Source organism: Panthera tigris, chromosome D3, assembly GCF_018350195.1.
Source record: "Panthera tigris isolate Pti1 chromosome D3, P.tigris_Pti1_mat1.1, whole genome shotgun sequence".
Taxonomy (NCBI): Eukaryota; Metazoa; Chordata; class Mammalia; order Carnivora; family Felidae; genus Panthera; species Panthera tigris.
In genome coordinates this window covers 1,923,451-1,949,176 of record NC_056671.1, presented here as the reverse complement: position 1 = coordinate 1,949,176, position 25,726 = coordinate 1,923,451, and the positions used below count along the sequence as shown (strand labels likewise).

The following is a 25,726-nucleotide window of genomic DNA, read 5'->3' as shown; positions in this document are numbered from 1 at the left end:
CTCCAAGTGGTCTCTTTCCCTCTCTCTCTCACACGCACGTGCACACATACCCATAGATACGCACACATGGGCACACATGCATACACATGCACGTGTGTACACGTACACACCCATGCACATACATGCACACGTGTGCGCGTGCACACACAATGCACACACTCACCTACACACACGTGCACACACATGCACACACACGCACACGCACTGCTTCCTGCTGACTTAACGGGATTTTCTAGGACAGCGCTGACTGAATGTGGTCTCCCCCCCCCCCCGCCTGCCCCCTCTCACCCACCCCTCCCCTCGTACAGGTGACAGCCCTTGCCCTCTCCCCAACCCCCAACCCCTCCCTCCTCCCCCTCCCCCGCCGGGAGGACGGGGCTCACCTGCCGGCAACGTGGAGAACTCCACGAAGGCCTCCTTCTTCTCCCGCTGCTCCAGGGGCAGCTGCCACGGCATCTGGTGGGGCCTGGCCAGGACCTTCACCTTGTAGGCCACGTTGGGCCTGAGGTTGAAGAACTGGTACGTGTAGCTCGCGGCCCGGACGACGTCGAGCTCCTCCTCGTTGAGGAAGATGACGTGGCTGTAGTTGCTGTTGGCGGGCAGCCAGGAGAGCTGGGCCGAGATCTGGGTGATGTTGTCCACCCTCAGCTGGGAGGGGGCCACCGCCACGTCCTTGCCCACCAGCAGCGTGCAGCGCAGCTCGTCCGAGTGGCCCCTGCTGGTGGCGCACTGCACGGAGATGCGGTAGGTGCAGGCCGCCGTGTCGAGCTTCTCGATGAGGGCCTTGGTCCTGCTCCCCAGCGTGAGGCTCACGCGCGGCTCCTGGTCCACGAGCACGCTGTAGCTGCTCACGGTCCCCCAGCCCGGCGGCACTGCCGGCGGCTCCCAGGCCACAATGACACTTCTGGCGAGTTGTTTGATGAGGGTGATTTTCCTAGGGTAAGGCACGATGTCTTCTCCGACGTCGTCGACGTTCCCGCCCAGCGTCTCCGCACCGCCGTCCGCGACGCCGGCATCGACGGGGGTGGGGGCGTGCAGGTCCAGAATGTTCTCCCCCTCCGAGCCGATGCCCGAACGGTTGATGAGATTCTGGTCCTGCTCGTTCCCCAGCGTGCTTGCCGGCCGCGACTCGTTGTCCTGGACAAAATCCACAAAGTTGGAGGGCACCAAGCCCCTCTGCCCGTCCAGGAGCTCGCCTGTTGGTACAAAGGCAGTGAGATCACCCCGCCGTCGCATCGGGGCCCCGAGGTCCCGCCGCACCCGCACGGCTCCCCGACAGGGCCGTGCGGTAGAGCCGTGGGATTCCACAGGTCGTCACGGACACCTGCTCAAACGTCCCGTCCTCGGGACCTTGCTCCCACCGCTTGCCCCCTGCGAACCGCGAACCCATCAGGCAGCGTGGCCCCCTGCTTAGTGTAACACCTGCCTACGGACACGGACACCCCATGAGCGCAGAGATCTCTTTCCGTTCGTCACACTGAAGAGTCCTGGCACACAGTAGGTGCCCAGTAAATGTTTGTTTATGGACGAACAAACGTGCATGAGACGAGAGCTTGGGAAGTTAAGAAAGTAAACGTCTTACTATTATTTTTGAGGGTATCATCATATGAATAGGATTTAAAGGTGACCTCTCCCCCTTGCAAAGCACACTGTGTATGTCCTAAGGAAGCTCCCAGAATGCCCGTTCGCTGTGAGAAAGAAACTGCCCATGTGGTGCCAGACCACCTGTAGGTTGAGTGGCAAAAAATTTCATCACACCAGCTCTCGTGGCTACTGGCGGCCACAGGGAGAACCTCTTCTTATTCTGCGAAATGCTCTCTTTTTAGTTGGGCTCAAAACCTGTTAGCAGCAGAGGTTTAAAAAAAGAAGTGTTTTGAGGAGCCTCAAAGATGCCATGATTTGGGTAATCTCGCAGGACCAGCAGGACGGGCCATTTGCCCAGTACGTGGCAGGGCGTGGCGGGGAGGTGCCCGCTCCCAGTAGACCCTGGCCTCAGGAGACGTGTGATGGACCCAGAGGAGGGCACGCGACCATACGATGGGCCGTGGATTCCCCCAGAGTAAAGGGGGACTCCGGCCTGCTCCCGGCCCCACGTAGGGTGTGGGTCAGCTGGCACCCCTAGGATGCTCTCACGGGGGCCGGTGCTCGGGTGACGCCGACAGTGATAACCTCACTCACCGTGCACCGGGTCCTGTCCTACCCGCCCTGCACCTCATTTACCCAAGGCTGCCGGCAGGTCGAATTCGCTTTCTCCGTTCTACACAGAGGAAGGCACAGAGACAAGGAAAATTCCTGAGCTCCGCAGCCCTGTTTGAATCAGGCCTCCAGAAAGCTGATGCGGGCAAGATGCCTGCTGTGAATATTCTAGAGATTTCCAACAAGGGTTTGCCGGCGGCCGCCTCGGGCGCCTGTTTCTACAGGTGTGAAAAACAGTGACGGTGACGTGAACGTAGGTTAAGAGTTCGGGCTGTGCTGCCACCAGCCGTGGCGGATTTCTCACGTGGACGGCCCACGGCTCTGCTACCACGTGCCCGGCAACTACTGGCAAGCGACGCAGCCCACGGCCTGGCGGCTGTTCAGCGTCAAGAGGCAACCTGTGGGGCGCCCGGGTGGCTCGGTCGTTCGAGCATGACTTCAGCTCAGGTCATGATCTCACAGGTCATGAGTTTGAGCCCCACGTCGGGCTCTCTGTTGTTAGCGCAGAGCCTTTGGATCCCGTCCCCCCTCACTCTACCCCTCCCCCACTCCTGTCTCTCAAAACTAAACGTTAAAAAAAAAAAACGGAAGCAATCCAACCTCACGTCCAGCAAACACCAGCTCGAAAGCCAACTGCGTCTATCAGCCCTGGGAACACTCAGCAAGGCCATGAAACAGGAGCCCGCTAATTTAGCAAGAACTGGTCCCACAGCTCAAGGTAAGAGGCCAAGACCCTTCCGTTCGTCCAGGGTGACTGAGCGACTGGGGACTGAAGAGTCTCGCGAGGCTCGTGAAGCCGCTGGTGCTGTCCCGAGCTCATGCTCGGGTTGCAAAAGGGACGGAAGGTTAGGCGTCCCAGAGGGAGGGAAGAGGTCGCATTTCCCGATTTCGGACTGGGCGGGGCGGTAACCCTGAAGGGAGGGATCCAGCAGCAGGTGGGGCAGACAGCCAGAAAGCCCAGGGGTCAGTGGGACCGCCCTGAGCCAGGCGGGGTCATCTGTCCTGCCGGGAAGGAGGTCAGCTGGGGGTCCGGGGGTCCTGGGGCAGTAAGATAGAAGACGCAACAGAGCCCCTCTGGGAACAGCAGTCCGTCGGCCCGGTGTGTCCGCACAGCCACCCGGCGAGCTCTGCGGGGACGGACGTTGCAAACCTCCGCCAGTGCCTCAGGTCTGCGGGGTCAGGGCACCCCACTCAGTCGTCAGAAGGGGGAAAGCTGAGGAGGGCGGGCGGAAGGTCAGGGCGGAGGGCTGGGGCGGGCAGGCGTAGCTGGGGGCCCGGCCCGTCCGCGGGGACCGGTCAGGTGCGCGCAGCAGCCCCGGCACCCACCGCCCCGGGCCCTAACACACCTTCATAGAAGCCGTCCTCGTCCATGTCCCCGTACACGTAGAGGTACTTCCCCGCCGTGAGGGGCAGCTCAGCTTCCGGGTTCTCGTTCGGCCCGTCGAAGGGGTTGTAACTGGAGGAAGAAGGACACTCGTGGAGCAGGTGCTGCACGCGGAGGGCGGTGGGCACCTGCACCCCCGCGCCAGCCGTGTGCCCACCAGGAACGGCGGCAGCACCCGCGCTCTCGCACACACTCAAAACAGAGAGAGAATTCTGAAACTGAGGCGGACGCTCGGGGTCCCCGTGCCACATGACACACTGATGACCCTGATCTCGGTTCGTACCCGTCACGTCTGCCGTAAGTGTTCACATCAGTAAGCAAAGAAGAATAATTAACCCTACGATCTTTCTGTATGTACCGCTCAGCAGAGGTAGGACCGCACCGCATTTACTTTGCAGTAATCTTATTCTTTCACTTTCCAGTATGCGTGACCCTCCCTCTACCTCATGAAAGATTCTATTGTGACCCTTTATTAAAAATTTTTAAGGTTTTTTGTTTTTTTTTGAGAGAGAGAAGGAGAGAGAGAGAGACAAAGCCTGAGTAGGGGAAGGACAGAGAGGGAGACACAGAACCCGAAGCAGGCTCCAGGCTCTGAGCTGTCAGCACAGAGCCCCACGCGGGGCTCGAACTCCCGAGCTGCGAGATCATGACCCGAGCCAAAGTCGGACGCTCAACCGACTGAGCCACCCAGGCGCCCCTCTGTCATGACCTTTTTTAATGGATGTGGAATATTCCACTGAACAGACTGGCATACTTCACTTAACCGATGTCCTAACACTGGGCACCGATGTGGCCTCTAACCTTTGGTTAATACAATCACCATTGTGTCAAATATCCTCATAAACGTGACATTTTTTACAATCGTGCCCAACGTGCAAATAAGATATACAGTAAATGAAATGGGGATTTTTTAAATTAGTTTAGAATAACAAAGAAGGCCCCAATAAAAATTAAAACAGCATCTGCTGATAGTCAAAGACGATAGGCACGTGTGGTAGAAATACAATAACGAGGCGATAGCGACTCGCACGCCAACAGTTACCAGAAAGCTCACCAGCACTTCCGTGTACGTTTTACGAGATCAGCGTTCCAGCTCGGCGAGGCGAGCAGAGAAGATACCATTTCTCCCAATTTGAATCCCAGAGTGAGGTCAGGGGCACCCGCCCAAAGTCACAAGCTCACAAAGAGGCCCGGGGTGGGGATGCTGGGGACCAACATCAAGGTCTCCTGACCCCTGTCCTCTGCAGGTTTAACGGCACCAAGTCACCGTGCCCCTCACTGTCCGAGTCCAGGGCCTAGGCAAGTTTTGCAACAGTCTGATGGTTTTACTGAGTCAGTAACTGCCAGGGGCCATCTGTGTAAGGAAGAGACACAGACAGACGTTTGACGTGATAGCCCAGCGGGCGGATGAAGAGAGTAAGCAGCTCCCGGCAGAGGGAACGGCACGTGCAAAGGCCCAGAGGCAGGAGCAGGGTCCCTCTGGGGCGCCAAGAGTCAGCCTGGCTGGAGGAGGGTGCTGACCTCAGGAGCGTCGAGGGATAGGGACTGGCAGGGTCCCCGTGGGTGTGGATTTGATCTTCGGTGCTGGGGGGTATTGGGATTTAAGGCAGGGAGGGATGTGACCACACCCGCATTCGGTAGAGACACTCGGGTGCCCCATGGATGGGGAGCCGGCAGGTGGCAGGTGGGGCGAGGACACCGGATCAGGAGTGGCTCAAGAGGTGACGGACACCGGCTCTGGCGGGGGGGGGGGGGGGGGGCTGAGAGCTGAGTCAGGGTGGGCAGACGGGGGTCACACGTACTGAGCCGGGTCCACGGTCAGGCGCGGCTGCACCGAGCAAGCGGGGCGAGGGTCAGTCCGGGGAGTCTCGCGTGATGCACCGAACGCGCGAGCTCAGAGTTCTGTGTCTGCAAAGCCGTTTGCACAGAGCGATGGTGGTTTCGGGCGGGCAGGAGAGGCGGGGGCAGAGGCAGACGCACCGCAGGCGACCATCCCAGGAGGTGACTGTGCCAGCCACTGAGGGGGGGGCGGCCTCAGGCAGGTATTGTCTCGTTTCAGGTTTGGGGAAACCTCCACAGGCTTATTGAATGATGTCCGTGTCTGGTCCCAGGGGATCCCCCCAGACTCCTGCCTTTACCTTCAGAACCACCCCAGCGGGGGCGGTAAGGTACGAAGAGAACTCAGACGTGCAAAGTTCTCTCTGCGCCATTCGGTCTCACGTGGTTCGGGCTTCTTTGGCAGGGTGGCTGAAAGAGTCACAAAGCCAGCACCAGCACCGCATCAAGGGCACCAGCAAAGAAGAGAACGAACGAGGGGACATCGTGCACTTGGGCCGTGCCTGGTGACGGCAACAGCAGACGGAAGCCGGTTGGTCAGCCCGCCTTCTCCCGTGCCCGACTTCACGCTGGCTACAGAACGCGTCCACGGGGTGCACCGGCTGTTGGGCCCCCGTCCCCGGAATGAGACCTCGCCTCTCCTGGAAGAGGAGGGAATGCGAGCCCAGGGCACACGGCACGCGGGGAGGCTGGGGAGTGTGGCTCGCCAGGGCGCAGGCCAGCTGGGAAGCGAGCCAGTCCCGAGAGCCCAGTTCAGCGCGAGAGCCATCACGAAGGGCTCCCGCTGGAGAAAATGGAACGCGTGCAAGGTATACCGACCGGCGGAAACCAAGGACAAGAGGCTGGGTCCTCATGGAGCGTGAGGAACGGGAGACGTGAACGATGTGGTTTGTGGCTAACTCCTTCCCGTGGCAGAATCTGGTCTCGGGCTTGCCGGCACTGTCCCCAGGTAGCGGAGTTGTGGGGAGGCAGCTACCCCACACCCGTCTCAGAACTGGGGGGTCGTTCCCCACAAGACTCTGAGGGTCGTTCAGACCAGATGGCTCCTTAGTTCCCACTGAGCGTGGACACCACAGGACCCCAGCGAGAAATTAGCGAGGGGCGCCTCGCAAGTGTGAGGACCCCAGAAAGGCAGTAAACGGGGGCTCCGGACAAGAGTGTGCCCCTGTGAGTTTCAGCTTGCCACCTGCTGAGGGCTAAACCGTCCCCCTGAATGTTGGTTCAGGTCCTAGCCCCCCAGTGTGGGGAACGTGACCTTATTTGGAAATAGGGTCTTTGCAGATGCGATCAGGACGGGGTCGTGCTGGAGTCGGTGGGCCCCCATCCAGTGACTAGTGTCCTTACTGACAGAGGAAGAGAGAACGAGCAGATGCACAGGGGAGTGGCCAGGTGAGGCCGGGCAGAGACCACAGGGATGCACCCATAACCCAGGGACGCCTGGAGCACCAGAAGCTACAAGAGCCCCCAGTGAGCACAGCCTTGCTGACCCGATCCCGCACTTCCCGCCTCCAGAGCCGCCAGAGAACGTGCTTCTGCTGGTTTAAGTCTCCCACTTTGCGGTAAGTCGTTAACGGCCGTCCTGAGAAACAAATCCGCCTACACGCTTTCCGTCAGAACCGACAACAAACCTTCCCCGTCTCCCGAGTCTGGCCGAACTGCCTGCCTCCGGCCGAGGACCCGGGGAGGGTGGGGAGGGGAGCACGCCCAGACCCGCGGCCCCATCAGCCCCAAGGCACCCCCCGCACGTCCACGGATGCTCGGGGATGCAGAGAGGAGCTTCGTGCCTACCTGTAGCGGGCGACACACAGGTGGACTTTCCCCGAGTGCCTCTGCTGCTTGGAGGTACCGGAACTGCGTTCATCATCCATCTGGTGAAGACACAAACCACGTTCAGGTTACGCAGCGGCGGGGTCACGTTTTTGCGGGAAGCACACAGGAAACCCCTCAGTCTCGCTGAGCCTTCTCGCCCCAGACCGCGGAGCTCCCACGAGCCCCGACTAGACCAACTTCTGTGTCTTGGGCACCGGCCCAGAGATGAAGCGGCTCCCTCAGTGTGGGCCCCCTGGTCACGCAGAAGGACGTTTATAAAGAACGCATCTTCCCGAGCCAAGAGTGGACCGGAGGTGGGGCCCCCCAACACGGGGTGTGGGACTCGCCGGGCAGACCGCGCGAGATTGCCAGGCCCTACCGGGCATCTGTGGACACAGAGACGGACAATGACCCACGGCCTCTGCTCGCAGGGGCTCGGCCCTGCGAGGGAGACAGACACCGTCCACCGCGATCACGTGTCAGAGGGTGCCCGGTGCTGTGGGGCTGAGACATCCGGGAATACTGCATGGAGGAGGTGACACGAGGGCCGATGAAGACCAGATATGGGAATTTACGGGAGGAAGGGAAGAAGCCCGGAGGGAGAGGGAGGAGGAGGGAGGAGGAAGGAAGGTGAGAGGACCATCGTGTTCCCACCGGACGGATCCGCGTGGGCGGGCCAGAACTCACGTCGGATTCAAATCTGCATCTTGGGCTAGCGGATCTCGACAGAAAGGTGGGCTTGATGGGCAGAGGCTCCGGCTTGTCACCAGGGAGCGGGAGGGGCCGGATATAGTCCCCAGTCACAGTGCGGCTTCCGACGGTGCTCTCCTGACCTGGCCACGACATCGAGACAATTTGAACAAGGATGCCAGTGAGGTGACAGACGCGTGGGTCCTTTGACTTTCCAGCGTGCCCGTCCCCCTCGCTGGCACCAGCCTCAGGTTTCCATCTTGGGAGCTGCCTGCTTCCTGCCCTCAGTCCCCACTGGCCACCTGACCCCCTGCCCCGCCAGGCCATCCCCCCGGCAGAGTCCACTCCTGGCTGTGAGGACGGTCTGGTGGCGATGGCAGTGTTACACATGCGGTGGGAAGGTCCAGCCACGGGGAATTAAAAGAAGCCACAGGGAAAGAGCCTCTCCTTTTCCCTGGCTGCAAACTGAGAGGCTGTGAGGCCTGGTGAGGCTGCAGCCACATTGCCCCCAGGAGGCGGAAGGTCTGTCCCACCGGAACTGGCTCCTAGAAGGGGAGCCGCCAGATGGGTAGGAAACGCATCCTGGGGGCACAGTTGGAGCCCCCGAATCCAGCTGTGCAGGAGCCAGACATACTGGCTCATCTACTCCAGGTGATAAGCAAGTTCCCTGCGGCTCACACCCATTTAGGTCAGCGTCGCTGTCATTTACGACCCAAAGTGTCCTAATTTACATACAAAGCGGCCAAGAGGCTGGGAATTTTTAGAATTTCGAGGAGAAGCACAGGAGCAGTGATTCCCTCCCTGACCTCTCTGTCCAGCCTCTGTCCTCAGTGGCCAGACCTCGGGATCATCTCACCGAAGATTCAACCTGCCGAGTCCACGCTGGGAAAGGCCAAATGATTCGCAGTAAGGTGGGAAGTGTCCCTACAGAGGCTTTCACCCGCCAGGGGCCCCGCAGCTCCGGCCCGGTTAAAGGAACTGTGGGATAACACCCCTGAAACAGAATCAGTGCCAGAACAGACACAGGGCCCTGCTGGGGCGTCAGATCCCAGAGAGCAGAGGTGTGGCCTGGTCACGGCCGTCTGTCCCCACTGCTCACGGCAGCGCTCGGCATACAGCAGGTGCAAAGTGATGCCAGGAGCCCCGGGGCACCAGCTGAGAAGGGGGAAAGGCCAACCTCTGACCCACGGCCGGTCCGACCCCCTGGCAGTGGAAGTCACGAGTCCCGCTTTTGGACAGAAGCTGTTTGAGCAGGTGCACAGTCCACTGTTTCCTCTTCGAAGGAACATTCCAGACAGAGAGGCTGTGCCTCCAGCCCAGCACTCCTGAGCGAGAACAGTGGGGCCAGTGCCCTACGCCAGCCTCAGAGGAACGCAGAGCCACGGTCATCGATGCCGGAAGGGCAAGGGTGAAGCCAGGGGCGCGTGGGCCCTGCCAAGGGCGCCCCCTCGTGGGGCGAGTCACTGACTGTTACATGAGCTACGTCCATCCTGGCGGCTGTGTGGAAGGCTTGCTACAAACCTATTCGCACACCAGGATCTCATCGATCCGCTTGGTGGCGACCCGGAACCACTGTGGGTCTGAGTGGGCACCTTCCACCACCGCGGGTCACACCCTGTTCTCCAGATTGTTTCAACACCGAGCCACTCCCACTGGACGCACGTCTGCATGCCTCACGGAGGCGCGCACACAGCAGCCCGAGACACCACGGGGAGAAGGGACGGCTGGCCACGTGGGCCGGGGTGGGCACGCGACGGTGGGTCGGGTGCTCTGCTGTGACCAGCCTGCAGACCCGACGTGGGCGAGGACCCGCCTGCCCCGGCGGTCTGGGGCTCTGGTGCACGCCAGGCAGAGGTTCCACGTGACGGGCCCCTGTTAAGCCCTGGGTGCCACGAAACCACAGGCTTCCCTGGGCCGTAACTCTGCACTCAGAGGCTGCGTTTTTCAGTGCACGCGAGCGTTCTGCGTGGCCTCCAGGCACCCTGTCCCTGTCCCTGAGGATCTGACGTGTCCCCGTCCCGTGTCAGGATCTTGAAAAGCATCACCGGCCAACCTCATGCGGCCACCCAGCCTAAGAATGTTTGTCTCATCTAGTGACAGCTGAAACTGTCCTACCCCTTCTCATCCTTCAGACGGCACAGCCCAACGTCCTTTCCTAGAGCCAGGCTTCTTCGTCCACCTGGTCTGAAGCAGTCCTGGGTCACTTTCTAGCTTGTCACTCTGTCCTCACGCATCTGTCCCCTTGTCTGTCTCCAGCCACCGAGAGGCGTTTCCACAGGGGCCTGGCCAGCTGGCTGACCTCACAGCCGCAGCCCCGACACAGGGGCTAGGTGCACCATGCCCTCGGAACACCTTGGAGGGGTGTGCAGACCCTCCTCCCTCTGCCCTGCTGCTCACAGCCACGTGGCATGTAGCTAATGACTGAGCGGGAAGGACGGGGCACGTCATTTATCAAGACAAAGGCAGCCTCGCTTTGTCTTAATATCACGAAGCATCAGAAAGAAACGATCACGTATTCTGATGCCAACAGGGAGAGATCTGGACATTCTCTCTCCGACGGAACTCAGAAGGGGGGGCTCTGACACTCATCTCCCCAAATTAAAAACAACAGTAACTTTTAAACAGGCGGGTATTCTTGCAACCCCCGTGTCCTGGGACAGCCGCCCCTGGGCGGGGAGCACAGTCCCGACTGATCAGGGCAGCCTCTGTGCCCCGGCTGGAAGCCGCGGCGAGGGCTGAGGACACACGTCTGCAATCTCCGTGCCGGATACAAAGACGAGATCCCTCCCCCGATGTGCAAGGTCCGTCCCCATCCTGCGTCCTGAGCACAAGTGTGACAGGGGGGCGCTCAATTCACCGCCGTCACCGTCGCCGCCTGAGCAGGAACGGGAATCGGTCCCCACACGGAGGGGGCAGGGCACGAAGGCGGGAGGCGGCCGCAGCCCAGCGGTGCACCTCGGGACCCAGGCCTCGCCCCGGTCTCTCTCCTCCGCACAGCGGGACCGGGACAGCGTCCGCAGGGCACACGGCCGCGCGAGGAGCGTGTCTGCCGACGGCATCGCGTGCTCAGAACGGGGGCTGGTGCACCGCGCGTGCGCAGTGACTGCGGCCGGCCCGCCGTCGCTCGGAGCCCTGGGACGCCGGTGCCTAGGCCGGCGGGTCAGACAGACGCTCACTACGCACGCCCAGATGCGGGGTCACCGGCCATCCCTCCTCCGCCACGCACTCACCTTTGCCGATGGAGGGGCTGAGTCCGTTCATGAATTGCGGGAAAGGCTTGCCGGGCGCGGGGACGTCTACGGAGACGCCAGGGCTGACTCCCAGCAGGTCGATCTTCCCGGCGTGCTGCCGGAGCCTCTCCAGGTCCTGCGACAGCAGGCTGAACTGCTCACTCTGCGTCCGGCATTTCTCCTCCAGCTCCCGAACCTTGCTCTGCACGGCAGACGCACGGACACGCGGTCAGGGGCGGGCGGCGGGGGACACGTGTGTCTGCGTGTGAAAGCGTGTGAAAGCGTGTATGCACACGTGTGCTGCCTCCCACCTCCACAGGAGGACAGTGTCCCATCAAACCAAGCGTCCTGAGCGGCCTGGCCGTGGTGCCTCACCAGACAGACGTGGGAAACCACAGGTGCAGAGAAACCCTACGGACGGTCAGCTCCCAGCCAACCGTGGATTGTTCTGGGCTGTGTGTGCAGCCCAGGGACTGGTGGTGGACACGCCCCACCGGAGCCATTTGAAATTTGGACTGCGAGGCTGACACAGCCCAGACAGGGGGGGCAGCTCGGCTACTAACCCGCCGACCCGTTCAAGGAACCTAACCCCAAAGAAGTGCTTTGGCAATAAAAGGGAACTTCTACCTGCTGCATGTGGTCAGCAACACAGCCGCCATTTGCAGACATCCAGAGGGGTCTCGGGAGCACCGAGGAGGGCGGGGGGCTCCCCCAGACACGCATCAGGGAAGGGGCAGCTCCCTGCTGACTGCCTGCTCCTGTCCCAGCCGGTGGTTCTCAGGTCGGGGGGCTGGAGACGCACTCCCCGCTCCCCACTCACGGACCACACTTCCCATCCCGGTGCAGACACCAGGCTTCGCCGTGGGGACCAGAGCGTCCCGCACTGTCCACTGCGGGACGCACGCCAGGGAGGGAGGCGAGCGGGGTCAGCTCCGCCCCTTCCCTGCGGTACCGCCCCCCGACATTGCTGCATTAGCTCCTGGGCTATTTCTCCTCTGTCTCCCGCACCGTGAGCTCCAAGCCTCTCTGGTTCCCTCCCTGATACAGCCTCAGTGCTTTTCACGGAATCAGGCCCACAGTAGGTGCTGGACACGTCTGCCGAATCCACGAAAGGGGGAACCGATCTGCTGTGCGGGGGGGCTTACTTCGTCTGCACAGAAGTCCTGCCTGCGCTCCGTTCCTTACTCCGTGATAAACGGAAAATCCCGTTTACTGTGTTATTGATTTGCCGTACTGCCCGGTTCCCCCACTAACGTGCCAGCCCCACGAGGGCAGGAGCTGCTGGCTTTCCTGCGGCGTCCCCAGCACTTGGGACAGAGCTCAGTGGCGAGTCCGCCTTCAGGAGGCGTGTGGTTCACACAGGTGTGCACACAGGAGGGTGGGGACAGCCAGGGAGGCCCGCAACTGTGGAGAGCCAGCAACAGAGGCGCCTTTCCTTCCCCCCGCCCCTCCTCCTCCTCCCTTTCCTCCCCCCTCCTCTTCCCCTCCCCCTCCCCTTCTCCCTCCCCCTCCCCTTCCTCCTCCCCCCTTCCTCCTCCTTTTCTACCCCTCTTCCTCCTTCCTCCCTCTCCTCCCCCTCCCCCCCTTCCCCTCCTCTGGCATTAAGCTTTCCAGCTCCTTAGTATAGAATGAAGTGCTATTTATGTCTGAGATCAGGGATTTCTAAAAATAAACCTAACAAACCCCAAGCCTATAATTAATTTCTTTGATTCATTAAAAAAAAAAAAAAAGCAGCAGGCTTCTTTTAAAAAGCTGAATGAGCTTGTCTGTGACAGCTGTCTCCAGCGAGGAAGGCAGAGAAGCGACATCAGCCAGCACTCCCAGGCGCAGGCGGGGGACACTGGGACGGCGTCAGACCCGCCCCCAGCCCGGGCGGCCGGGACCCAAGTACGGGGTAACATCTGCCCCAGGGCAGAGCCGCGAGCCCTTGGGGGACAGGCAGGCGGGCTACCCACCTCGGGCGAGGGGCGCTGGAAGGCCTGAGCTCCCCTGGGTTACCCAGGTGGGCTCCCAGGTGCCGGCGCTGGTGTGTGGGGTATCAGGTGGCTCGTGGGAGAACACGAGCACCACTGAGATGGCCGTGAGTTCATTTTCACATGCGTCACGACAAATTCCGGCAGATCAAGTCCTCAGCACTGTGTGCACGTGACAAGTGACCTTGCTAAAAACAGCAAACAGATTCCTCGCTTGTGTGACACTCTAGAAATGACAAAACCATAGTGACGGACAATAAATCAGCGGTTGTCGGGGCCGGGGGAGGGCGTGACTCCCAGGGGTACCAGGAGGGGGTGTCTTTGGGGCCATGGGGCATCCCTATTCCCACGGTGGCGACACGAATCTCTACGTACAACCGACCCCACGGAACTTCACACGAGATGGGGAAGAGGATGAACGTAGAAACGGGCAAAATCCACATCACGGCTTGCAGCCTGGCGGCCCGGCTTGCGCCAACACGGGCTCTGGGCCTGAGAGTGCGCCACGGCCCCAGGAGCCGAGCGAAGGGAACGGGGGAAGGATCGTAGCGGTTTATGTACCTTCTTGTGCGTCTCAAATTATTTCAAAAGAAAAAGTTTTTAAAAATGAGCAGATTCAACGAAGTAAGAAGTGATGCTGCAGGCGGCCTGCAGGCGCCAGGAACGTCTCGGTGGCGCGTGAACGGTGTTGCGTGCGGAGCGCGGCCGAGGTCCTGACGGGTCGCCGCTGGATCCCGGCGCCTGAGACACACGTGGGGCCGGCCGGAGCTGTCTGGCTTGAGGTTTCCGGGACAGGGCGGGCACAGAGGTGGAGGAGGGCGACCGAGCTCCCCTGGCCGGGCCCCGCAGGACTCAGACACACGGGGAGACGGGGGGGCACGCGGAGGCACCCAGTGGCAGCACCATTCCTGTGCCGCTGTGACCACGGCGTCCTTGGCACCCACTGCCGGCAGGCCCAGGACCTGAGTCCCCTGAGACTGGCCCTCAGTGACTCCCTCCTTCCGGGGTGTGTTCCTGTGTCCAGGGTCCCCTTCAGCGACGGGGACCGTGACACGCCGCCTCCCCTGCGGCTGGCTCTGCTGGGAGCGGACCTCAGAGCATCGGGGTGCCTGGGGCGCCCACGGAGGCTGGCGGGGAATGCCAGTGGGGAGGGGAGCAGGGGCAAGACCGCGGGATGTCGGGGGGTGGGGGACACAGCGAACCAGGGCATGGGTGTCCTGTCTGCATCCACGCAGCACCGTCCAGACCCACCGTGGGCAAAACTTCGTCTCCCGAGAGCAGCAGAAAGTCTCCAGCATAATGAAAAACGTCTCAGTTTTTAAATTCCGGCAAGTATCTCAGAGGCCAATAAACGGTCCGGGCTGACGAGTCCCATCTAGAGACGGCACGGTGGCTCCATGACTCCCGGCTAGTGTCCCCGGCACGAGCTCAGGCTGGCCTGGGTGGCCCTCGTGGCCCACAGGATGATCCCCCGCAGGGTCTGGGGCTCCAGGCTGTCAGATGGATAGTTGACGTTCTTACTGGATGAACAGCATGGACTCCTACTCCAGAGCAATCGGCCGGCACCGCTGAGAAGCCCTTCCCGGGGTGGGCAGCATGACGCTAGGACGGCTGCAGCCCGGAGCCACCTGCCCCGAACACGTCTGCTCTCTGTGCCTCTATCGGCCAGCCGTGCTCACCGGTACGGCCCAAATCAGGAAAACCGAAACAACCCTGATGAAATGGTCAGCTTTTCCCTAAGCACGATGAATGGGAGAAATGGACAATTACCGGTGACGTTAAAGGTACCATCCCACCCTTGAGCGAACAGGGCAGAAGACCGCAGGCCCCAAGCCTCGAAACGGTCCTGCGTCCACATACTGATCAGAGGACGTCCGACTGCCCAAGGCCACGAGGACCAGGCTCCGTCAGGCTGACATCTTTCCCTGAGCACACCTTCCCTGGGAGCTGATGGCAGAAGGTCCTAATGGTGCACACAGGATGTTGCTGGGCTACAGGACAAACACGGATGTGCCGCGTTGTGCCTGTCTGTCAGGGCGTTTGCTTAACCCACATGTGTCCACGTGAGGCCACTTGGTCTGGGCCTTGCTCCCATCATAACCTGGGGTAAAGGTGTAGGGGGGGTGGCCGAGCCTCTCCCACCTCCAGGTGCTCCCAGAGAGAACGGAGGAGTCGAGCCGGCCACACCTAACTGCCTCTCCCGCTCCGGCCTCGCTTCCCCTCCGGGCATCAAGGGCAACGGCTGTAGGGCAGCAGGACGTCAACCCTCGGAACCCAGGAGCTTCGGGTGCCTGTTCTCTGTAGCCTGGGTGGGTGGAGACTCAGGACAGCGAGGAGATGGGAGCTGGGGACCCGTGACACCCAACGTGCACTGCACGGGAAGACACTCCCTCTGGAAGCTCCATCAGGCTCTCCCCCTCCCGGAAGACAGGAAGGATTTCCGGGAGCACGGCGTCCCGGCCTGGCTACAGGGGCAGGGGCGGCCCGGGTGGCAGATGCGGGCCAGCGGCCGGGAGGTGCCTCTGAGGGTCCCAGAGCCACCAGCAGGAGGAACCACTTCCCCGCAAACAGGAAGGCAGCAGCGACCCCGCTGATCCGCCCGGCTGGCGTATTTGAACAAAAGTGTTTATTTCAGGATTCAGGGCACTGTCGCCTCCTGGGTGGGTGGCCTCCCGGGGAGCCGGCCACCTGCAGGCATGGGGAGTGGGGGCCGCCCAGAAGCGGCTGTGTTCTGACCGCGGCGGGAACAGATGGCAGGGTCGTCAGGCAAGTCAGCCATCCCTGGGAGAAACGCGGCGACTTGCACATTTGGATGCGGGTATTTATAGACATGACGGAAAACACGCCATGAGCACGATCGCTAGCGGGCCCAGCTCGGCCACTGGGTAGTTCACGTCTGGCGCTCGGGCTTCGTGAATGAGGGCCACGTGGGGGGCCGTGCCCGGTCACCGGCGTCCGAGCAGGGCCGCCGTGGGTCATCAGAACAGCAGGCGAAACCAGGGAGCGCTCCAGGCAGCCTGGGAGCAGCGGCTGTGTGTGGCGTCCTGACGTGCAAACGGGATTCGGGAGCCGTTTCTGAGCGCCACACGCCTGCTGCGTGCCAGGCGCTGCCGGGGGCTCTCACGCATTCTCGCGGACCGTCAGGGGGACCCACGGGGTAAGGAGGTAGGAGCCCAAGGCAGAGTAAGGAAATAAGGCCAAGGTGCGCAAAGGCCAGGGTCACACCACCAGGCAGTGGCCGGACGAGGCCAGGCCTCTGAGTCCAGGCTCTGAGCTGGCTCTAGATCCTGGACCCCCCGCTCACTCACGGGGGGGCCCCCGCTCACTCACGGGGGACCTGGAGGCAAGTCAATCACACAGCCTCAGTGGGCCTCGCTGCCTTCACCTATAACATAGGGCGAAGCACGTGTTCCAGAACCCAGTGGCAAACTGCAAAGTCAGACCCTGGGGGGCAGGGTGGGGACTCCGCTGCAGAAGCTAGAAACCTTCTACCCTCCGTGGGCAAAGCCTCAGCACGGACACTGCTGGGGGTGGGGGATCGGGTATCCTAGTAACTCAGTCACCCAAGCTCCCTCACACACACCCACCCCCCCGGCCGGACGTCTCTTTTCGGCACCTTGGAACCCATGCAAGTCTATCAAAATCCCCTACATTTCACTATTAGTGGGGACACTCAGTGCTGTCGTCCCCGTGACCCCACGAATGAAGGAATGCCCTCCGCTGCCAGTTTCATACCCATCTGGGTCGGCTCCTGCCTGCAAGCAGAGCCCATGGGAAAATCCACGGAAGCGCGTGGACGGGCTGAGTTCTAGAACGTCTGCAGGATGATGCAATCTTGACACTGAAACGAACCGCGTCGTAGCCAAGGGGAGACTCCGGTAAGGGAAGCCGTCTCTCCAGTTGAGGTCTTACATCCTACAGTGTGTGGACCCAGCACGGCTAAAACACAAGTGTCTTAAACATTTGCTTTGGTTCATACGATTGAGCGTTTCCCCAACTGTCCAACTTAAATCGCAATGGATTCTAAGCTGGCGGGTCTGGACCACTGGAGTGTTCCTGCTTCGGTACGGACACCCTCTGTCACGTGGTTTTACGGGGGCAGATAAGCACCGATCGCTGGCGGGACCTCGGAACTCCTGAATCGCCTTCAGGGGTAGTACCAACAGTGAGCGGAGGCGGCGGCATCGGGGACACAGAGCTGGACTCGGGCGGTTGGTCCCGGGGCAGCCGAACTCCCCACCGTTGGAGCGAGCGTGCCGTCCTTGTCCCTACGCACGTCGCCTTCCAGCGGAGACTCAGGAGGACGGGGCTGCCGAAGCTTCTTCCAGGGGGGCAGAGACCCCAAGCCGACCACGATTCCCGGGGCAAAGAGGATTCTCAAGACACGGAGGATGGAAAACGTTAATGATGAATCTTCAGATTCTCGACGTGGCTAATCCTCTGTCACGCTTCAGGATCACAACCGAGACGTCCTGAGGATTCTAGAATTCAGGCGGGGCAGGGACGATGCCACAGCTCAACCGCGTTCGGCTTCGTCTCCTGGGCCGGTGACGCTGTCCCGGCTTCTCCTGTGGCGAAGTGTCACTGGCTACGGCCGGTGCACAGTGGACACAGAAGAGAAGGTAGGAGCCGTCCCTGCCGCAGTCACCGGGAAGCCCTGTGCTCCGGACATAGCCACAGGAGGCAGGGAGCCCGGGCGGGGCGCTCCCGGGGGCCTTCCCAGGTGGGCGGCGGGTGTCGCCGACAGGAAGCGACCTTTGTGTGTGCAGCGTGAGGCTGCGATGCGCTGGGGAGGCTGGCCTTACGCTTCACCTGACAACCAGCTCCAGCTTTCCGACGGGACCAAACCCACGTGCTCCTTCACCCACATGCGCACTCAGTGCCACGGGGTCACCAAGTAACCAAGTGTCCTAACACCCGCCCAGCAGGGTGACGTCTCCCTGAGGGCCCCGCGACACGGTGCCGGCACATTCAGGGACCCGCGGAAACGTTTTCGTTTTAGTTTCCTTGAAAACCAGGAGTAAAGAGAATACGGGAAGAACGACTCCAACCTGGACTATAGCCCTCTTTACGCCCACGCAGATATACGTAAAACGTGACACTTGACATTTTCACGGGGCCCAGGAAAGTCACAACGCAGCCCGGATGCTGGGTCCCACCTCTAGGAAGGACCCCACGCCTGTCTGGGTTGGGGGAGCGCGGTCTGCTCTGGAAAGTCTCCCCAGATGCGACCCAGGGATGAAAGGAGCCCGCGAGGGTTCCTTCCTGGCTGTGACGAGTGTCTGGTGTCGCGGGCCATCTGATGCCTCATCCCGGAGCGGACGACCAGCAAGCTGGGGGCAAAGCAGTGAGGCGCTAGGAAGACGCCCCGGGGGAACAAGCCACAAAGCAGCCAAACGCACACGTAAAGCACACGGCACCGACACCGGTGAGAGCAAGCTCATCGCGGGGGTGGGGGCAGGAGGGGGGCTCCCCCTGCGACGGACCCCAGAGCCCGTCCCCTCCCACCCCACGGAGGGGCGCTGCTCCCCTGCACACTTTCCTCAGCCGCCGCAGACGGTGCCACCAGGGGGCCCGCCTGCCCTTGCAGCCCGGCTCTGCTCTTGCGAGCCGCGTATCCCCGGGCAGTTGGCTCAGTCTCTGTGCCTGATTTCCAACCGGTAAAGAGGATGCCGATGGTGGCCACCTGACCGGGTCCAGTGCCCAGCGGGTAGTGGCCACGTGGTATGAGGGACCGTCTCCTGCTGTGACGCACCCGCCAGGGGAGGCGGGGCTTCTGAGTCCTGCACTGTGTGAGCTAATTCACGACTCAACTCTCGCCGCAGTGTTGCTGGTAGGAGAGCTGAGCCCGGCTCCCAGGGAGGACGGGACAGGGAGGTCCCGGGAAGCCAGGCTGCAACGCAGCGGCTGAAGGGTGGGGCTCTGGCACCAAGTTCCTGGGGTTTGAGTCCAGATTTTACTTCCTACTAGCTTGCCTTGGCCAAGTCACTTAAACTGACTGTGCCTCATTTTCCCCTGGGTCGTCATGGAGATGAAGTGAACATGTGCACCAAGCCCTAGATGACCCCAGACGCATCCCTAGAACAGCACTTGGCACGGAGTAAGTGTTCAATAAACACTATAGTCACTGCTATTACTGTCATTACTGTTAATCGATTTTAAAATATTTTCTTGCTTCTTTGTCTCGAAAGAACTCCCTCACGGAGGGATTAACTGACACTACCTACTCCTGGGCGTACAGAGTGCTCTGTCGGGATTCTGGAAAAGCTCTGTTCTGTGTTAACTCCCGACACCCATCTTTGCTAAGCCCCGAAGCCAGCCCCGACGATTCTGCGGGTGCTGGGACTCTGCACACGTCCTGACCGGGAACAGACACAGCGCCCCTCTTGCCGTCCCCAAACATCCTAGCCATTCACTCATCAGAAAACGGGGCCTGGGACACCCACAGAACCGGCTCCGAGCACAACGGTGTTCTGAGGGGTTTTATTTAATGTGTTTTTGGAGGCGATCCTTACTACTCCTGTTTTCTGTCTCACTGGGCAAGGTTGGGGGCCTGTTCTGGGCTGTTCTGCTGAGTAGAACACCTGGCCAGTGGCAGTGACCAGCGCGCGACCCTCCAGGGACACAGACACGTTCCAGCACAAGCGTGTGGCACGCCACAGATGTTCCTTGTCGACCCTTCTGGTAACGGTGAGGGGGCAGAAGGGGTGGAGGTTCGGGTCACTAACGTGCTGAGCCACGGATCGGCTAAGATCCCAGAGGGCTGGCTGGTCCAACGTGCTGCCCTTCTCCAGACTAGCCTCGCAGACACTGACCAATGCTTCCCAGACGCCAGCTGCATCCGAACTGGGTCCCTCCCAGGTTCCCGGCTCCCTCCTCCAGAGCGTCGGACTCCACAGGTTAGGCAGGACCCGACAACCCGCATTTCTAACAAGCCCCCAGGTGATGCTGACACGGCCAGCCTGGGAACCCCACTCTGAGAACCACTCACCCCCAAAGTGGGAAAAGCGTCCCTTCCGTGAATACGTGATCCGAGTCAGAGTTTCGGAAAACACTCAAAACCCTGATCAGAGGGACACGCGGCTCCTCGTGTTCCCCGGGGGGGGGGGGGGGGGGGGGGAAGGTTGGCAGGGGGGGTCATTGAGAAGCGTGGCAGCTTGTTCACGGAAGAAGGTAAGCCCCCAGCACAAACACAAAGGCGGAGCGTTCAGGGGCTAGGATCGAATCCCCGATGACCGACAGAGAAGCTGCATCCTGGGCTCTGGGCCCTGGGTCCCGTGAATGACCCGAGGGCAGAACGAGTCCCACCAACTCCCACCCCCCCACCCCCAGTGGTCATCGGGGCTCCGACATGCCCTTCCAGCCTGACCGTTACAGCCTTCGCGGAAAACGGGAGACCAGGTTCGCTGGGCCCGCTCAACACGTGCGAGACCAGAGCTCGCGCCCCCGGGGCCCCCGCGGAGCCCCCTGCAAGCGGCTCCCCGAGCCCCCAGCCCCACTGCACCAGGAGGAACCTCCAGCTGCCGGCTCCGGAGGAAGAGCTGGGTTGAGCCGGCCCAGGGACCCGTGGGCGCCCCATGCACACGGAAGGCATCGCCACGCACACACGGGGACACGAGGTTCCCTCCAATACCTGCATGCTGTCCAAGGCGTTCTGGGCGGAGCGCAAAGCAGGACACAATCACAGGAAGGTGTTGTGAACAAAAGAAGACAGAGGATTCTCAGCACATCTGCACGGCCTTTTCCATTCGTTAAACCCAAAGCACGTTACGATGCTACCACATCCCAAAGCATGCACGGCCACCGGCGCCGGGTGGCGGGGCCTCGGCGGGCAGCTCCAAATGCGGGTTAGAACAAGAGACGTGAAATCAGTGGGCTCCGGGTGATGGCGGAGGAAGCAGACCTGCGGCCAGGAGATGATGTGAATGGCAGCGGGGGTCGGGGCGGGGGGGGGGGGTTGTTCAGGCAGGGGCGGAGATCATCTGTCAGGGAGCAGCAAGGCCACTTGGGGTCTGCGTCCATTCTCTCAGGTTGTGTATCTCCCACTGCCATTCGTCACACTCACCCCTCCAGATACTCGTTAGCTAACGGACGCTCTCAAAAAATCAATTCTAACACACGTGATGGTAGCGAAGCAACCTTTCCCTGCGGGAGGAATAGACGTTGAAAGGCAACGTGAGAGACGTAAGAGGTGTGCACGCGGTGGTCCGTGGCCGCCGGTCCCCTGTGGGTGAAGGACGAGGTCATCTCGGGGGACAGCCGCGTCCCGTACCTGGGGATGGCAGGCCCGACGTCACCCACGCCCGTGCGTCTGCAGCGAGGGGGTCGCTAACCGTCTGACCTGTGTCCGCGTAGGCGGGAGGCCTGGCGTGGTCGTTACTCCCATTTGTCACGCACAGAGCGTGCAGGTGGCTGGGCCTCGGGGGGAGTCTGAGTTCCGTCCAGACCCGCCCATCCGCCACTCCTGGGGAGCCGTGGGGCTCCGCGCGAGGGACAGAGGTGCGGTCACTCCTCCCAGGACCCCACGCGGGTGGGACTTTGCACAGCTCGCTGCCGAGCCCCCCGGCGCCAGCAGGACCGGCTGCAGGGAGGCCCCACGCTGCGTTCACTGGGGGCGGCGCTGAGGCGGCACCTCGGATGCCGGTCACCGCTTTCATCACCGACGTCGTCCCCCTCCTAGCTCTGCAAATGCCTCCCCAGATACCACCTGCCAAAGGCTTCCCCGGGATCAGCGCCGGCCCCTAAAGTGTGCCCTGCACAATTCACCTGCGGGCAGGGCGCCCAGGGGGGTGGCCCACCTGCTCTCTCTCCTCATTCCCGCGTGAGGGCGCGACCTCATCCTCCCTACGTGCCACCCGAGAGGCGCCCGCAGGGGACAGCAGGTCCCATCTGAGGCCCCCGCCCCCGGGGCGGGCGGTGTGGCCACGGGGACGTGGCTTCGGCCCGCTTGTGCGTGCGGACCCCATGCAGGGACGGGTGCACCGCGCTACTGACCGGCTCCCAGTGGGTGCTCGCAGCCGTCGCCCGCTTCTGGGAGGCGTGAATGCCATGCCTGTCCCCGGGCCCGCCCACCCCCGAGGGCAGCCGGCTGACCCCGGCACTCACCTCTAGCAGCTGGACGGCACCTTCATGCTTTCTCTTAGCTTCAACCTGAGCCTTTTTTACGGCAGAAAGAGAAAAGAGTCAAGGGTTAAAGCAGGGGAAAGAAAACACCCTCAGACCGATGTCTGGATCATCAAGGCACGAGTCGCCGCCTTTTCCCCCCTAAGAAGCCCCCCCAGTGGTGAGGAGCTAGGTCGGTTTTGAGTTCTCTCTCCTCCGGAAAAGACGGAAGGAATTCTGGCCGGCCGTGATGCTCTTCGTAAAACCCAGAAAGCGTGCCCCGATCTGGCAACGAAGGGACGGGCCGGACGGAGCACAGGGCGAAGGCCCCGGTCCTGACAGGCGGCCACACGCGAAAGGCGGCTGGACCCAGGAGAGCAGGACAACCCTGCCTGCCACCTCGGAGGGCATCACCGTCTCCCCAGGTGCCCTTCACTGCCCTCCACTGCCCTCAGCTGCCTGTAGCTGAAGGTCAGCTACAGTGTCCCCGGGCCCCAAGGACAGGCAGAGACGGGGGCCCTGGGCATCTGGCAGGCTCCCGGCGGCTCAGCCTATGGCGGGGGCGGCCTCCTCAAATTACTTGAAGCAAAGCCATCTGCTTCACAGAATGAGAAACGTTATGAGTTTCACTAAACCAGTTTCCCAGGACGGCTGCTGCCTGAGCCAAGTGGAGAGTTCACGCAAAACCGAAACGTAACGTGATCGTCCTTCGTCCCGTCTGGACCCGGGTCTGGCCTCGTGATGCCAGCGAATGTCTGCCGCCTGCCTGCCTGGCACTCACGGCCCCCTCTTGTAGGAAGGGTCCTGAGTGCTCTGGGGCCACAGCCCCCGGACTGTGAGCATAACAGCTCTGGACTCCACTGGCTATTTAAGGGCAGGTGTGCAGCCAGGTTACAGCAAAGACGCCTTGCCTGGGGATGCTGGGGGAGAGGGGACAGACACTCCAGGCCTGCTGGACCCGAGCCGGAGTCAAGGACAGTGTGGAGCGCCACAGCTGTCGGCCAACATGAGGGGCGAGGCTGCAGCAGCCAGTGGCCTCCAGCTGGACACCGAAAATGAAGCCAGCGCAGAGGAGAGCAAAGGCAGGAGCGAGCTGGATCCAGCCGCGTCTGAAGCCCATCTCGGCCGCGTGTCCGACTGAGATTCCCTTTCTGTTTTCTGTCCCTCAAAACCAAGAGTCCTAAGGGACACAACCATCAGCCGTTTGAGAATACAGCATTTCCCGCTTTAAAGCTGGAAGCACTGAGGTTCGGTGAGAGCCCGAGGCTGAATCCCACACCGGGAGGGAAAGCCTGTCCCCACCCGCTGTGGCCGCACGGATGCCCCCTCACACTGGGTTCATTCCCAAAGGAACTGAGAAGTGGGTCTTTGGAGAGGTTTATCTCCCACCACCAAAGGCACCTGCCTCAGAATTTCGAGCACTAGTGAAGGATCCATGTGTTCAACCGAGATTCACACCTAGAACTCTCGGTTCTAGAGCAACGTCATCTCCAGGCGCTGGCAGAGTAAGTGGGGACGGGCCACCCAAATCTCAAGGAATCCAGACAGTGTTATCTTAACAGCCTCTCGGGAGGAGGCGGGAGCCCGGCTTCCCGGCGCGTCGGACACCATGAAGCAGCCTGAGGTTCCTGCCGACTCCACCCACAGGCACCTCGTGGGCGCCAATGCCCCAGGAGGGGCTTCAAGAGCTGGGGCAGCGAACAGACTCCCGGATTAATTACACTGCTCTTGAATTCGGTGCAATCTTCAGAGTGCTGAAAACCGTTCCTTTCAAAGCAGAAATGAGAGCCACGATAAATAACAAAACAGGGTAAAAGAGACAGCCATCCGGAGAACGTACAGAGATTATATAAATAACCTCACCGTTGAGCCAGTTGAGTCAAAGATAGTTTCCAACTGGCAGGATGAAAAATAACAAAAAACCCCAAGGCGGTCTGTGAAAACTCCGCCAAGTTTGCGGTAATGACTCGGTTTCCGGCTTCGAGAGAGAATCAGGAGTTCGTTTTCATAGGCTATCGCGAGCTGGGCCATTTGGGCAATCAGAATAGATTGTTAAAATTAACAGTTAAAATTGGCAGCGTTGAATTCTCAAAACATCTAAGCAGCAGCTTAAGCGAAGCTCATTTCGGGGCCACCGTGAGCTTGCGGGGAAGCTGCGACCTTCACGCAGGCACCGTCTCCTACAGAACATGGTGACTCTGGAGAGGGGCCCAGGGGCCCGCTGTCAGAGGAAGGGGGCTGTCGTCCCGCGGACCGAGCGTCCAGGGCAGTAGGCTCTCACAGCGGCACGTGCGCTGGCTTCGAGGGAGGCACAGAGGTGCAGACGTGCTGAGGTCAAGGTCTGGACCCTGGGCTGGGACGGACCGCACACCTGACGTCCCGTCACCGTGGTGACTAGCGGGTGCTGGTGAGGATGTGGCAGGTGAGGGCATCGCGGGTGCTGCGGGCAAGGGGCCGGCAGTCACGGAACCGGGCTGGGGGCTACAAGGAGCCTCACATCCGAGCTGAGGAAGCGGATGAACAGACACGGGTACCCCGCGCGTGCACTGCGGGGGCACACAGGACTGGAGCAGGGGCCCCACTGACTGAACGCAGGGTCAGGGTCGGTCTGTGATCCTCTGTCATCCACAACAGCGAGATCCCCAGCATCCAGGAAAAGCACTCGGACCGTAGGCAAAGCACGGGTCACGACGCGCATGGTGGGCTCAGCTTCTCTCACGGCACAATCCGGTGACAGCGCAGGGAAAGCCACCGTTTCACACGTGGGAGCAGCTCTGAACCACAGGAACATCGGTCAGGTCTACAGATGAATTTTAAATACGGAAAAGCCCTTCCTTAGACTATCGTCACGGCTATTGTAATCAGGCAAGGACGTCACTTGCACAAGAATTCCAAAGTCTGAAGCAGCAGAGAGGCTGGGGTCTGGGCACCGGTCACCTAGAGAGGGCTCGGGGTCTGGGAACCAGACCTCTGGGGGACCGGCGCTCGCAGGTCGTGGGGAGGGCGGAGCCACGTCTCCGCGATCCCTTCCACAGGCGTTCACGGATCACGGCTCTTTCCCCGTCCAGTGCCTTCGGCGCCTCGCTGGCCATGTTTGCTGAGCACCCGCTACGTGCGGGGCGGTGTTGTGGGAGTGCAGACACTCCCCTCCGGAGACGGACGATCGGCAAGTCTATGGCAGGGAGCAAATGACACATCGCTCCAGGGGGCGGGGGCAGGGAGGGGAGCCCGTTTCAGGCGAGTTGGCAGGGCAGACACTTCAGGCACGAAGGTAAGCCAGCTCTGCATCATCCAGGGACCAGGCATCCCAGGCGGAGATCCGAGAGGGGGCCGATCTGGCGTGGCCAAGAACTGAGAGGCCAGCGTGGCCGCAGCCTGACAAGGGAAGCAGGGGTCGCGGGAGACGAGGAGGCCGGGAGCCGGAACTCAGGAGAGGCGAGCAGGCCTCCCGGGCAGTGGGTCAGGGTCAGTCGGTGGTCCTCCACCATCCACGCACGACAGGACTT

General features: G+C 61.3%; 1 protein-coding gene across 15 annotated transcripts in view; it reads right to left on the bottom strand.

Annotated features, from left to right (window-relative positions):
• RIMBP2 (RIMS binding protein 2) overlaps window positions 1-25,726 on the bottom strand; it is a 95,175-nt gene that overhangs the window by 39,935 nt on the left and 29,514 nt on the right. For 6 of the 15 annotated variants that reach the window (XR_006210214.1, XM_042963103.1, XM_042963093.1 and 3 more), the window contains 7 exons: window positions 22,224-22,274; window positions 20,752-20,772; window positions 11,146-11,347; window positions 7,913-8,058; window positions 7,205-7,284; window positions 3,543-3,652; window positions 384-1,196 (listed from right to left, as the gene is read on the bottom strand). Coding sequence is in view for 14 of the 15 variants with exons in the window: in XM_042963103.1 (XP_042819037.1) it covers window positions 384-1,196; window positions 3,543-3,652; window positions 7,205-7,284; window positions 7,913-8,058; window positions 11,146-11,347; window positions 20,752-20,772; window positions 22,224-22,274 (1,423 nt within the window). In the remaining variant the exon portion in view is untranslated. Of the gene's footprint in view, window positions 1-383; window positions 1,197-3,542; window positions 3,653-7,204; window positions 7,285-7,912; window positions 8,059-11,145; window positions 11,348-16,853; window positions 17,011-20,751; window positions 21,022-21,183; window positions 21,264-22,223; window positions 22,275-25,726 lie in introns of those variants that run through there. The other 9 variants (XM_042963106.1, XM_042963104.1, XM_042963095.1 and 6 more) reach the window with 5 other exon arrangements.